The 15,238-nt window shown below is 50.5% G+C and overlaps 1 protein-coding gene across 1 annotated transcript in view; it reads left to right on the forward strand.

The window, feature by feature from the left end:
- Positions 1-508: 508 nt before the first annotated feature.
- PKDCC (protein kinase domain containing, cytoplasmic) overlaps positions 509-15,238 on the forward strand; it is a gene marked incomplete at its 3' end in the record, with an annotated part of 35,911 nt that continues 21,181 nt past the window's right edge. Inside the window, exon 1 of the mRNA XM_082305244.1 lies at positions 509-1,231. Within this exon, the coding sequence (XP_082161370.1) occupies positions 578-1,231 (654 nt within the window). The 5' untranslated portion in view covers positions 509-577. The remainder of the gene's footprint in view (positions 1,232-15,238) is intronic.

Here is a 15,238-nt window from a genome sequence, read left to right on the forward strand (position 1 = left end):
CGCACCGCTGCCGGCGCGACTTGCACCGCGGACACGCGGGGGAAGGACCGCAGCTCCGGCCTCGCCCGGCGGCGGCGCCCGTCGGGGGGGTCCCCCCGCCCCGCTCCGCCCCGCCCCGCGCCTTCCCCGCCGGGGGGCTCGGCCGAGCCTGGGAGATGTAGTCCCGGCTCCCGGGCTCGCCGGAGGCCGGCGGGGCTTCCGCGGGGGACTACGTTTCCCAGGCCCCCCTGCTGCTCGGCCGGGCCGCGGGAAGGGCCGGGCTGTCAATCAGTGCGCGTCGGCGCGGGTAGCGGGCCGGGGATCCCCCCGCCCTCCTCCCTCCGCGTCCCGCTAATAATAAGTGCTTCAGAGGCTTAAAAGCAGGGAGGCAAGTGTCATGCGGGCGCGCCGTAAGGGGCTGAGCTCCGGCTGAGCGCCCGGGTCCGCTCTGCCGCCGGCACAGCCCGGAGGAAAAAAAAAAAAAAAAGGGGGGGGGGAGGAGGAAAAAAAAAAAAAAAAAAGCCTCGGAGCTGGTTCCCGGGCAAGGGGCGAGAGGAGAGAAGCCCGAAAGGCTGGACAAGCCGGCGGCGAAGTGGCGATGAGGCGCAGGAAGACGGCGGTGGCGGCCGGCTGCTGCCTCGCCTTCCTCCTGGGCACCCTGCTCAACCTCCTCTTCATCCCCGGCTCCGAGCACCCGCCGCCCCGCGACGGGGCGCCCCCCTCCCCGCCCGGCGCCCCCCTCTACCCGCCGGAGGAGGAGGGCGGCGGCGGCGGCGGCCGGGCCGCCCTGGCGCGGCAGATCCGCGAACGCTACGAGGAGGTGCTGCGCTACCGGCAGCACCGGGCGGCGGCGGGGCGGCGGCCGCTGCGGCCGCGGGAGCGGCGCCTGATGGACCTGGCGCCGCCGCGCACCTCGGCGGAGCAGCCGGGGCCGCGGGGCCGAGGGGCGGCGGGGCCGCGGGCCGGCGCCTCGGCCGAGCTCTCGCTGGAGCCGCCGCTGCTGGGCTGCCGCGACATCCGCAATGTCAGCGGCGTGCAGTACTTGGGCTCGGGCTACACCAAGGCGGTCTACAAGGCGGTGCTCAACCGCACGCTGGCCGTGGCGCTGAAGGCGGTGGACTTCGGCGGGCACGACATCGCCCACTGCGTGCGGCAGTTCTCCGCCCTGGGGGACTGCTACCGCCTGGCCGCCTACAAGATCGTCAAGGAGATGATCCTGCTGCAGCGGCTGCGCCACGCCAACGTCCTGCAGGTACGCGGGTCCTGCGCGGGTCCTGCGCGGCCGGCCGCGGAGCCCCGCCGAGGCGGGTGGGCTGCGCTGCGCCGCCCTGCTTTTCCGCCGCTTTCTTGGCCCCTCCGCGGGCAACCTGTCGGTGCCGCCGGCCCGAGCGTCAGCGGGGAGCGGGCCGGGGCCGTGCCGCGGAGCCCCCGAGGGCTCACCTCCGTGGGGAGCCGCAGCCCCGCGGAGAGGCGCGGCGGGGGCCGGCGGCGCGGACACCGCGGTCCCCGCGGGCAGGGCGGCTCCTCTCCTCCCCTCCGCGCCGCTCCGCGTCGCGGGCCGGGGGGCAGGCAGGAGGCCCGGCGGCGGGCGCTTCCCGCACCGTCGGCGCTGCTCACCCCCGGGCCCGCGGCAGGGCCGGGGAGCGGCGCGGGATGCGGCGCCGGGTGCAGGGCTGCCCTCACCGGCGTCCTCCCGCCGCGGCCGGCCTTGCGGCTTGCTTTCCCGTGGCTCTTCCTCCTAAATAATACCGAGATGAGGAAGGGGGCGAGCGCCGGGGAAGGACTCGGAGGTTAAAAAGGGCTCCCCGAATGTAGGCATTGAGGCCGTCCTGGACGCAAGCGCCGCTTGCCCCGGGCGCCCTGGGAGAGGAGGCGGCGGGGGGCACCCCGGCAGCGTCGGCGGGGGCGGCCGGCGGGCGCAGCCGCGGGGCCGGCGCCGCGCTGGGTGCCCGCAGCCCGGGCCCACGCCCCGGCCCACGCACGGGGTGCCCCAGCGGGCCGGGCCGAGCGTCGGCCGTGCCGGTCGGTGCGCCGGCAGCGCGGCCCTCGCCGGGCGGGCTGCGCAGCAGGGCCGTTCCACATCGGCGTGAATCTCAGCGGGTCCACTTGGATGTAAATGCTGGTGTGGAAATTCCTATTGCGTTTCGCGTAGCATGAGCGTTGCAGTAGAATAAAAAAACGAACGCTAGACCAGACGGTCTCACAGTAGGTGCTTTTTGAACTGACTCGAGTAAAGGAGTTTTGTGTTTCTCCAGCAGCAGCAGCAGGAGTACCAGCTCCCCCACGAGAACTTCAGATCCCAGCGATCAAAGCTCTCGAGTTTCATACACTGTTCAAAGAAGGGGTAGTCATGATTTATCCACGACAAGAAAATAGATATTAAAATTCCTGCCTGCCTTCCTTCCTTCCTGTGTGCATATCCCTTCCTCAGTGGTGCCAGGTCGAACTACATTGCATGAGGAGAGCAACATCTAGCACGTTACGAGGAGTTGTGCTCCTAGTAAGGATGTTGCTTGCTCCTCTGTCGCTGTGCGGAATTCTTGTTGGGAGACCCGCGCTGGGGTGCAGCCATCGTTGCTGATCGAGTTGACAGGAGGAAATAACACCCGCCAGTTGTAAGCGCGGAGGGGATTTCTTTTTTTCCCCAAGGTTGTTTGGCTTGCTCGGTGGAAGCCAGCTGGCCAGGTCGAGCTCGAAGCGTGTGTTTTTAAACTTGCGGGTCGTTTTGCTAGGCACTGGTGTGTTTCTTCCCCGTGTTACTCGTGTGTCGCTTTCTGCTCTGGAGAGATTAATTTGTGAATAGCTCGTCCTCCTCCCAAAATGGAAGGGGTCCGCGCTGTCCGTGAAGGGTCCCCGGCAGGCGCCGGGGTGCTGCTGGCGTGCGGCGGCGGGAGCCCGGCAGGGCGGGCTGCGCTGCCCCCAGCCCCGCTCCCAAACCCCGGAGGGGCCGCGGGGCCGCACCGCTCCGCGGGCTGCTGCGGGGTGGGCGCTGGAGGGGGAGGCGGGGGCGAGGTGCGGGGTGGCCCTGGGCGAGGAGGGCCGGGGCTGCAGCCGCTGGAGGAGGATGAGCAGGCGCTTCCACAAGCGCCGGGAGGAGAAGCACGCCCAGCCTCCGTGCTGGGAAAATGGGCAAAAATCCCGCGTGTTAATTAGGGCTTCATATTTACATGCCACCCAATTTAAAAATAGATTACGCTTAAATCAGAAACACGTTTTCAGTTTCGTTCCGACTTTGTCATCGCGTCTGCTGTTGGCTGCCCTCCTCTCCATCAGCCCCTGGCAGGGCCGCCTGGCTGAGATCAGAAGAGCCCAGAGCCCCCCGAACATCACCGACCTTTTTCTTTAACATATTTCATGCTAGGGACGCTCGGGGCGAGGCTGCTGCGCCGTGAGTGAGGGATAAACGTTTGATAAGACATTCCCTTGAAAGGAGGCTATAAAAATCGACCTGACAGGCTTTATCTAGGCACGGTCGGGGCAGCCGTATGGGCCAGGAATAGGTCTCTGGTGTCACGCTGGAGTCGTAAAACCGGTGCAGAAAATGGGCACCAGCGAGCATCGTGAAATTTGTTGATGATGTCTCTCTTAAAATCTCCAAGGGGACAGGATCTACCGACCTCGAGACTGATTTTTAGCTTGTTTTCAGCGGAAGCTGGCCCAGGGCTTAGAAATCACTGTCCAGGGTTTGCGGCCGAGGGAGAGGAAGCCGGTTCAAAATCTCCTCCCCTCTCCTCTGGCTTTTGACAGCCGCTTCGGCTGGAAGCTGAAGTAGGACCCATCCTGCCTGCAGATGCCAGAGGCACCACACAACGTCTGCTGGGCCAGCAAAGGCCGGGAGCTTTTCTGCCGTTCCTCCTTACCTCTTTTTTGCTCCTTACCCCCTCCCCGGCGGCTCCCGGCAGACCCAGATAGGAGCCGGCCGCTATAAATAGCCGGCGGGCATGCCGCCCTGCTGCCACCCGCCGTGCCGGGGGAGGGCAGGGCTGGCGGGCAGCCTGCGGCGGCAGCCCCGGCTGCCTCGGGGGGCGCCGGGGGGGCTCAGGCACGGAGCGGGGCTTTCCCTCCCTCCGTGCGGCGGCGGGGGCGGGCACCCCCCGCGCCGCCACCTGCCCGCAGCGCCCGGCTGCGGGGCCGCCCGGGGCCGGAGGCGAGCCGGGCCTGGCTTCAGGCGAGCGGGAGGTCTTCCCCCGCCTACCCCCGCCGTGGAGCGGGGTGGGGGGGGGAAGCGTCCCCTGCCCCCGGCCGCCCACCCAGGCGCGCCGCCGTGGGCAGGGGGGCGGCCCCAGCCCTGTCCCGTCCCGTCCCCCCCGGCTGCCTTGTCCCCGGCCGCTCCGGAGTGTCCCCGGCCCCGGTCAGGGGCTATTCGGGGTGAATGCGTTCGTGGGTTTCTTTTGCTGGAAGTAGAGTTTGGTGTAGGTTCAGTCCCAGGAAAGGAGGTTTTCCTGTAAATCTCTGGCAGCTGACAGCCTGAAGTGTAGTTTGTAAGATAACAGGCTTGTTCTTTACTGTCTCAGCAGTTCCCATTCTGGCCTGTCTCTTGTCAAAATCAGCTTTTTTTTTTTTTTTTTTTGCCATCCTTTTAAAAGACTTGAGTATTGTACAATATATGATAGAGGGGGAAAGAGCTCTTTCCAGAAAGCACCACTGCCTTCAGACAACATGTTGACATATCCACCGTGCCCTCCGCTTGGGGAAGGAGCCAGATGTGTCAGCTCCGGCAGATGTGGCGAATCAAGTCTATCAAAAGAAACGTGGAAAACCGGCAAGAGGGAGAGTGGTTTCGCATTAGCCCACGCTGAGGTGAAGGCAGCTTGCCTTCCTATGTTTATTTCCCTGCTCTGCCCATCACTTGCATGCCCGCCGAGGCATCCATCGCCCCCCTTGCCCCCGCTGTCTGGGGTAGCCCCCGGCCCGCTGCAGCTCGCCAGCCCTGCCCGAGGCTCCCTGGGGCGGCAGCCGCTGGGGAAGGGCAGGTGCAGGCGGCGGTGGAAATCTATTTGCTTGGGAGTGGGGAAGAGAGGGGTAGTTCATTAAAGTTGATTTTATAATGAAGGGCACTGGGGACGAGGGGGAACTGGGTCACTGATTTATTGTAACAGGGGATTTAGCGGCCCACTAATTGCTTTGCAGTTGCTCTGTGTCAAATGCGGTGCCTGATCTCTTCCTTTCCCTCCGTGCTGCGGTTTCTTTTCTTGCAAAGTTCAAATGCTGCTGCCTGAATCCTGGCTTTCCATGCATTTTAGTGGGGAAGATGATTTAGTGTGCTTTAATTCCTCCCTGCCCCTATTTGAGGAAGAAAAGAAAATCAAACCATTTGCAGTTAATTTCAAACAATGAGCGCGATTGTAAAGACACAAAGGCAATGTTTGATTTACTGTAATAATGTAATTATAGCCCTGGAGTATCAGAATTAAGGGTGTTGCCATTCATGGGCATAAGCGGTTCTTTGGAGGAATTCTTTCTTCTTTTGCATTGCTGAAGCTGAAGTGAGGGGAGGGAAGGTTTGAGAGTGCAGATGTCTGGAAAAGTGCAAGCTTATTTCTGTGACATCTATTTATCAGCACTTCCAGCGTGAATTCACAATGATTCATTTAAGAAGGAGCTACTGCTTTCTTAAAGACAAACACAAAAGCTCAGGGAAAAGGGCTGGCTTTGTCTGAAGGCAGCGGAAGACACCAGCCGCTAACAGAACCGCTGGTTTGCTGACTGCCCAGGGAAGGCCGTGTCATTTGGCTGATTTAGCTTTAGTGTAAAGTTAAAAGAGGGAGATGAAATACTGAGACGGCATCCACACTAAAAAAAGTCACCATCCCAGTTACGATGTCAAAGCAGTCTCTGTGTGAATTGGTTCAGTTAGCTCTAGTGTATTTGTTAGTGATTTGTTTTAAATGGTCATGATTACAGTGAGAATATTTATCACTCAGAAAATGCATTGAATAAAATAGTACTGAAAATAATACATCAGTTGCTGTTGACAAGTTCAGTAGACTTAAGATGTGCTAGCCAATCATGGTATTTTTAAATACCTATTTTTACATAAGATTTTCTTTTCTTTACATGTGATAATTAACAGACATTTTACCCTGATGGTTTCCCTATACATATGCATAGCCAGCAGGATAAGGCAGTTTTAATTTTAACGTGAGAATTAAAATACTAAAGCTTTGTGTACAGTTTGCTTATTCCAAGTGGAAGTAGACAGTCTTTCCAGGTCTGAAGAAAGTCAATATACAATTAATTTCCAGTGCAAATACATTTGCATAGGGAGTCTATGGACTCTTGAAGGTCTGGTCCTTCCCCATCCTTCTTGCATGAATCCACTGTTGTTTTCACAGAAAGGAGGGGGGAAGGGGAGATCAAACCGTGGTGGAAACAGCTCCTTGGGGACCTTTTCCCTGTCGCCAGCGGGTGGGCATTGAATCCCCTTTGTAGTGGCAACAGTGCAGGATTCCCAGTAACAAGCCTTGATCTGCAGTTGGCTGGAGTTTGCCCATGACAACTTTGGGAACGGCTGGTCTGAGAAGATTGCTGTGATTGCTGATACCAGCTGGTGGGTGACTGCATGGAGAATTTGTCATTCTGAATTTTGGATGGGGCAGCAGAGGTTCACGGCTCTTGGGAGCAAACCTTTCAAAACCAAGCACCTAATGAGAATTCACCTTCCAGGCTGGGGCTGGGGCTGGCTGGGGTCTGACCACACGCTCCATGTGTGGTCATCAGTAGGGGATTGCTGCAAGGAGGAGGGTCGGTTTAGACTGGGAATTTTTTCTAATGCTTTTCTAAAGTAGCTCAGTTGAGCTGCTCTTGGGACAGGTTGGCTAAAGATGAATGAGGCCACCACACACGGTGCAAGACCAGGCTGACGCCATCTGTTTAACTGGCGTTAGGATCAGAGGAACTTCAGGTCACGGGCAGATGAGCCTGCCAAAGCCTGGTGAGGTGGCAGGAGAGGTTTGCACTGCTGGCTCGCCACCTCGCTCCTCTGGTAAGGCTGCCACCACCGCTGCCCGGCGAGCAGAGATGGAACTGCTCCTTTGTCCCAGTCGCTCCACTGCTGGACATTGCTGTAGGTGCGCCTTGCAGGACACGAGGCGTCTGAGTCACTTGCGCGTCCTTCAAAATCGTTAGTGGTGGTCGATATAGGGTGTCAGGGCTGGACATTTCTGTGGGTGGAGAGAAAAAAAGCAGGCAGTGCCACCTACTGATGGCTCGGTGGAGACAGCTCGCTGCTGCTAACAGATGTCCCCACAGCCCCAAGGAGCTCGGGGTGGAGTGGAGAAGGGCAGAGAGAGCAGACAGATGCGGTTTGGCGAGGAAAGAAGAATTATACAAAGTGCTTCTTTATTGTAAGGCTGCTTCCCAAAAGGCCCAGATGTTATCCTGCACTTTTAAGAGTGAAGAAAGGATCTGTTAACAAGAACTCCAGAGCTGCTGGAAGCGCAGAGCTGATACAATTGCAAACCAACTCTAACTGTTCGTGTCAGTGGAAGGCAAGTGCGTCCTGATGCTGAAGTCGCCAAATGACGGTTTTTCCCATTGAATTGCATGGGATGGCAGAGGCTGTTCAACTTGCAACGCTGTTGGCAGGAAGAGCTTTCCATAAGGCGTGTGCCATCACAGAAGTTAAAAAGGCTACATCATCTGTCCTTTTGAAAGCAGCATTCATAAAACTAATCCCAATCATTTGTTGAATGATTTCTATGATTGCTTCTCAGTTTTATGTGCCATGTAAATCATTCCAGAAGACTCTGGTTTGAATTTCTGCCTCCTTTATGGGAGCTGATGACTTGCAACCTCATCCAGTTTCCTTCAGGGGAGCCCAGCACTGCTCCCTTCTGCGCAGCAGCTTGGGGAGATCACTGGTCACCATGGGATGCTGTGGGTGCGATCAAGTTCTCCCCTGTTTCTTGCTTTTTTTCATAGGAGTGACAATAAGTGAACAAGGCCACTCCACCCTGTGAATATCCTGGCCTGGAAATTAGTTATGACCGGGGCAGAACTGCAAGGGAAGGCACATGTTTTTGAGTTTCTCTTTTCAGTTGTCCCCATCTCTCCCCTGCCAAATGTGGTGTAGCTAGGTAAACCTCTTCTCCGTGGTATCCAGTGAGAGGACGTGTGGGAATGGTTCAAAGCTGCACCAGGGGAGGTTTAGACTGAACATTAGGAAGCATTTCTTTACCAAGAGGGTGGTCAAACACTGGAACAGGCTTCCTAGAGAGGTGGTCAACACCCCAAGGCTGTCAGTGTTTACGAGGCATTTGGACAATGCCCTTAATAACATGCTTTAACTTCTGATCAGCCCTGAAGTGGTCAGGCAGTGGGACTAGGTGATCATTGTAGGTCCCTTCCAACTGAAATTATCCTGTCCTGTCCCGTCCCGTCCTGTCCTTGCAATGGATGGTTGTGGCCCTTTTGTACATGCTCTGTCTTCTTGTTGCAGCCATATTTTGGGAAGGGCTGGTCGGGCTGTGGTGGTTAGCCAAGGAGGTGGGAGATGACCCCCTGGAAGGGCACACTGGGGCTGGTAGAGCTCTGCTCCTCTGGCCCTCTGCTTGCCACAGAGGCACAGAGAGCGTTGGTGGACTCGGGCATGAGCTGGCCCACTCTTAGAAGCGTTGCAGCCCTGGTTTATGAAGTGTCTGTGTCAGATATACCAGCTGTTTTTTTTTTAAAGGTCTTTTTCATGGATTTTTGTGCCAACACAGTCATCTGATGGTTCAGATTGGTGCCTTGTGGCATCTAACTCCCATTGCAATTTTTCATTTCTATGATGGCCATGAAAAACTTGACAAGAGCTAGTTCTCACAGGCACTGTGCTAATACTAATATTGACTCTAGACTAATTTTAAAGGAGTTGTTATTTTTTGTCACACTCAGCTGAACCACTCAGTTTAGGTAGCAGACACCAAACATGGATGTTTTATATTGCTTTAGGCCAAATTTGGAACAACATAGTTTGGAAAGAGTTGCCTTTTTTTGGACTAGGTAGCTGCAGATAGACTCCAAGCTTATTTTAAAGATCACCGTGATAAAGTACACAGTGATATGGCTCAGATACCTAAGAAAGAAGAATTATACAGATGGGTCTCATGAATCCAAGCCCAGCTTTTCTGAACGTGCGATGCACAGAGCTTGACAGTTTTGTAGTGCAAAATCACATCATAACGAAGGGTTAAACTTGTGGTGCAGTGGAACTGAATGCAGTCCTGCGGATGGAGGTCAGGGGAACTTCTGGTCTGGCTATTTACAAGGTAATGAACTGGCCTCCAGTGATATCAGCCCGTTTCCATTGAAATCATGGTTGTATGAGTGATCTATTTGTCTTCACTGGAAGGCTTTACAAGAGTAGGCTACTTGTGTGACTAAATATTTGCAGGGTTGGGCCTTGAGCTTGTGCAGTGCAATGCAAATTCAAAGTGCTGTAAATGTTTTTGGTAGAAGAATTTTCCACTTCAGAGTGTAAGGAAAGCAGGGAGAGTAAAAGGGAGATAACGCTACTAAATCATAAGATTATGGCCAACATAGTATGTGTCAGAACAGCAGGTATGCATGGATATGTATACACACACACACATATAAAATAGATGGAGATATCTGTGGACCTCTGTGGATATACCGACAGATATGGTTAGATATACATACGTGTGTGTTTCTAAGTAATACATTCCAGTTTTTCTATTAATGAACTTCCATGTTTAGTAACAGTGCCAGGTATGAGATTCTCGTACCTTCTAGCTCTTCTGGAGTTTAGTGCTGATCGTAATAGTACATTTATAAACAAGAGCCTAGGCAGTGCTGTGAATTTTAGAGTTTAATATTTGAATTACCCACTGCTTGCTCTCGATTCCAGTATCTAGCAGCGGAGGAAATCCTGCCTCACAGCTGTCAGCACACAGTTTTGGTCCCGCTCTTAAAAGGTTCTGCGTGGTGCTGGGATGCCCTGTATGAAAGTCTTTTTCCAGTGGAGCTCAGCCCTTGGCAGGGCTTGGTTGCTAGATCTCAATGAGGAAAACCAATTCACTTCTCATGCATCGTCTCTATATATCCTGTAGCAGGAAGGCTGATGTTGGATCCATCTTTGTTAAGTTTAGGCCTTTCAGGGAACTCATCCTTTTTCCAGCGAGATGCATGTTACGGGTTTGCAGATGCTTTTGGGCTGAATAGGTGTGGCAATATATAAAAATATTTTAATATCTATTTATATTTATAAAAACATACTAAAATAGAGCTACAAATATTATGTGTGCATATATTATCTATAGAAACACACATATATATGTCATATATACACAAATACATACATATACGTGCTTGTGTGTATATTTATATATGTATATACCATCAGATGTGTGTATATTTATATATGTATATACCATCAGCAATGAAGGGAAATATTTAAAACCCAAGGGATGACTAGATCTTAGAGTGACATAAACCTCTCAAATCATGTATTGGTAAATCATAGCTGTATCAGGCAGTGCTGTATGTTTGTGCTCTCGCAGGAACTGTCCCAGTGCTCCAGGAATGAAAGGTGAATCCAAGGATTGGTTGCGTAGAAAATATTACATTCACTTTGATAGCAATAAAGTGGCAGGAGCTTCTACAATGTGCTGTTCTGGTTTTGACATGTAGCAGCTCAAACAAATGCCTCGTCAAATGGCTAGCAACCTCAGTGGGAGCTTTTTATTTCCCCTGGCCACCAAGTCACTACAAAATACAATCTTGACACAACCATTTTTGATTAAGTAACCCTGTGTCCATGTATTTTTGATATTAAAGGCTGTGGCAAGTGTTGACTACTGTTGCTCTTCATAAATGTGAGATTTTTTTTAATCGCACTTTTCTATTGTGGGCAGCAGTTAGGCCTTACTGTAGGTAGGTTGGGCAAACTAAAAGAGAAGAGAATTAGGTTTCTAGAAATTACTGCTGGTGTAATGCAGTTGAGTGTGTCACATATATTACAGCTGGAAATAGTGTTCTTGAAGTTCCTGGAGTTATGGAAATCTCACATTCATTAAAGAAAAAAGGGGGAAATTTCCAGCTTGTGTGGTTGTAGAGAAAATCTAAAGATTGTGAACATGGAGGGCTAAAAAGTAGCAAGGCACAGAAAAAGATTCACCATGTGTTGTGATTTTTTTAGGGAAATCGTATGGTCTGTAGAGGGGAGTTTTGCCCTCCAGTAGCCGGGGCAGCGGTTCTGCCGCAGCCAGGCAGAGCTGAGCTCCCGAGCCCCGGTTGGGAAGGTGGCCCGAGCCCCGGTTGGGAAGGTGGCCGCTCCTACCGTTCCCGACTGAGCAGTCTCTATAAATGAAATGTAACACTTTTGTCGGAGACATTCTGGCTTGACATTTATTTTTCTGAAAATCCAGCTAGGGTGCCTATGGTAATGCAGGAGGGCCCGTTGTTTGCACAGACTTACCCTGCTGATGACAGCTTAATAAGCTCCTTTATTTTGTGTTTTTATTCAGTAAGCTTGTCAGCTTTTGTGTAGGGGCTGACCTCTGCTTTCGCCCTCTCCCCCTGCCCCAGCTTCTCTGAAAGGGGCACCTCTGTCCCCATAATTTGTAGTAAAAGGGAATTATAAAGGGAGGTGAACCGACTGGCTGTAGGGACATGGGCTCCTACAAAGCAATATAACTTTGGCAGGGGCTGACCCTGTGTGCCCAGTGTGCCTAAAAACTGTGGAAGTCAGTGGGAGTTTTGGGGGCGTGATGGCTAATGCAGGACCGAGCCTTTATGACTGAGAAAATCCAAACAGCGAGGGAAGGATTCGGTAAACAGGGCTACTCGAAATGAATTACGGCACACGATGTGAGAACAGGTCGACATTTCTTTTCTGGCATACGTTCTTCTAAACAGACAGAAAGGCATCCCACTACCGTGGCTGTTTGCTATTAGATTCTACGCAAAAATATATTGGGGTGGCATTTAAACGCAGTGACTTGAGATAGCAAAAAGATGTGGGATTGTATTTCTTTCCATTCATTTAATTGGAACCATGCTGAAAAGGCGTATGAAAACCATCACTCTTGAATATATCTAAAGCGTAGCTTTGAGACGCTGAGAATGATGTCCAACCTAATAGAATTTCAGATAGAGGAGATATTTTGGCTCATCTTTTGCTTCCAGCTATATTCAGTTTCCCCGTGTGGTTATTTTTCTTGTTACTGGATGCATCCAGCTATCTGTTTCTTACTTCACTGTCTGGGAATACAAACCGGTTTGTCTCATTTCAGACCTTAAAATGGATGGGACAAAAACAAAAGGAAGCAGAAAAAAAAAAAGGTATTTTTTGGTAGTACCTCTGTTCTTGTTTCTGTGTCTTAATAAGCCAGCTTCTTAAACAAAAGGCCTAAGAATTACTGTCTTGGAATATTTTGCATCTATATATATTCTGTATTTTGTAACGTCGGTGTGCTTGGGTGGTGGTTCATCAGGAGGGGATGAATGTAACCATTTTAGATGCTTAACTGGCTGTTGGGACTTGCCTAGTTTGTAATCACGGTAATTGCACATACAAATATGGCCATGTAATTACGCGTGCATTTTTGCATTTAGTTTCAGGAGTTCGTTTAGAAAAGTATAAATGCGGCCCAATAAATCCTTTATATCTCAGACTTCTGTGCTTTTATAACTCTATATAATTATGCAATAACACTGCATCTGGAGAGGTTTCACTTAAGTAAAGCAATAAAGAGCTCAGGTTAGATTATATATTTTTTGAATTAGACCTACACTAACTTGCTCAGTACTGTGTTTTTCAGCTTGTAAGATTGATTGAGTTCAGCAGTACTCGTGCAAGAAAATTTTCTTGTGAGAATAAAGAGCAATTTAATATGAAACCAAACCTGGATCGGGTCATTTAAGTTTCCACAATGACTGAAGTGATTAAATGGGTATTAATATAGTAAAATATACACCGAATACTCAGATACTCAGGCAGTGAAGGCTTTTGCCAAGGTACAAATTGGATACTAAAATGAAAGAATTACTTACGAGCAACGTTCCAGCTCTGAGAACAAATCTAAATCATTATTATTACTATTGGCACTCATGGACTGAGATAAAATAGACACAATTAGATGCTGTAATTCATTTCTACTTATGTGTTCATATGCACATAAAGAGATAATAAGACTAATTTCTCAATATTTTGTGTGTACAGATATGTATGTATTATGTTTTTTATAATCAAATGAATGTATAATTGTTGTTTGTCTTCCATATTTCTATTCCTGGAATCGTTTTTACAAATGTCTATGAAGACTGATATCTTTTTTGTATTCATTGTTACTGTGAACCAGCAGTTACTGCGGTACTGTCATTTCCCAGTCTGGATTGCTTGCTAATTTCCCTTATGGCTTTTTTCCCAATGGATAGTATTACTGTGCTAAAGACAAACGCTGAACTCTGCAAATGATACAGAAACAGATGTTAGTTTTTGACACTCAGAAGTGAGGGTTTTCAAACCTACCGAGCTTCATCCTGCCTTCTTAGTCTGCCCCCGCACAAGAGAGATGAGAAATACCTAGCAAGAACTGCAGAATCCAGCTTGTCTCTGAGAAAAGATATCTATTGTATTAAATACGTTCATTTAATTTCATTTTTTGTTAGTTCAGAAGGCTTAAACAGAATTGTGCTGATGTGATCCTCTACGATAGTTTGCAACACACAAAGATTTAACTTCTGTCCATAAGCTGCACAAAAATGGTGTCGCAGATGATAAAGAACAAACCCAAGTTCGGTCTGAATGGCTCCAGATTAAGAAACGACTGCTGTTGCAGTGTTTGTCATGGTTGTGGCAGTAAAGAGAAAGGTCCCTTTTCCTATTTCAAATGTTTGTATCGGCATCTATCACAAATTCTCTGTTGTGCATCGATGCCAAAATCTTTTCAGTATGTTTTAAAATCAAATCTTCTAGCTCTTTTTTTGTTTAGGTTAATGTCCATGTTTAAGCAGCTGTTTTGAAATACAGTGCCTTTTTTACACCAAAAAGAAAAATTGTTTACTTCTTTTACATTTTTGGCACCCTTTTTTCCTTTAAATGTAGACAGCTACAGTCAGAGCTAGCAGAAGGGTTCATAACAAATCCCATATTTGCTGACTTTAGCCTGGTCTTTGCTTTTTTGTCTGGGAGGGTCACAAGCCCTAAGAATGTGCCTGATACTCGAATCTGCTCGCAGCGGTTGTGTTCAGCCTCACCCCGCTCCCTCCAGCGATGGCACTCGCTAGCCTGGCTCTCTGCTGTCCTGCTGGATGAGGGTCGGTCCCCGATCTGGTCTGCATGAGCCTGGCTTCTTCTGCAGGGCCATATCTGAGTCCTGCAGTCCATATCCCATCATCTTCCCTGAGCTTTTTAAAACTAGAAGAGGTTTGAGAAGTCAAATAGCTCGGGGCAAGGCAGTAGAGGAAGAGCAGCAGGGCTTTTTTTAATGCTGCATTTTCACACGCACCCTCTTACTGTATGGTTTATTTGACTGGGGGCAGAGATTACATTTAATTTTATTTCATGTGCATGCTGTTCGGGCCGGAAAGTTGCAATCAGATCCTTTGCAAGCTCATTTAACTGCCTCTCTGCCAGGGCTTGGCAGGGAGTTTGTAAAAGCCTGTCCCCCAGCCCTGTCAGACATTGTCCCACTCCATATAAAGCAAGACATCTCTTCTCCACAGTCTTTAAGTATTCTTCTTGTGCAATTATTTGTGCAAGCGAAAATTAATCATTCAAATGTCCTTGGAAACCAAATACAAGAAGGAGCTGGAGCATGGCCGAAATTGCCATTTAAATGCTTTTAAACTGAAGAAGCTACGGGCAGATAATATTTTGAAGTATTTGCCGTTCTTTAACAGTACTGTACACAAAAGTCCATCAGATATAGTGAGAGGCAATTTCTGGCTGGTAAAAGATAAGTTTTGGCATTTCAATTGCTTTTCAAGCTACCATGTCATTGAAATACACATTGCCACTCAATGCACAAACAGTAGTCCTATGGGCAATGTCATTAAAAGCTACTTTGTGGTGTCTTTTAAGCAGAAAATCAGTCTTACTTAGCCAAGTATTGCATAGGCTAAACTACTTTTCCTCAGGTAGAATTCTGTTTCTGCATTCATGGATATTTTTTTTTTTTTTTTTTCTTGTAAACATTCATTGGTACAAGATCCTGTACAGAGGGGTATGCAGGGGGCCCTTCACTGGCCGTGTGCTGTATGATGCCTGCAAGAGACTCTGGTAGCTAATTCGGGAGTTTCAAGGGAGCGTCAC

This window comes from Platalea leucorodia (genome assembly GCF_965183815.1).
Source record: "Platalea leucorodia genome assembly, chromosome: 3".
In the NCBI taxonomy this organism is placed as follows: domain Eukaryota; kingdom Metazoa; phylum Chordata; class Aves; order Pelecaniformes; family Threskiornithidae; genus Platalea; species Platalea leucorodia.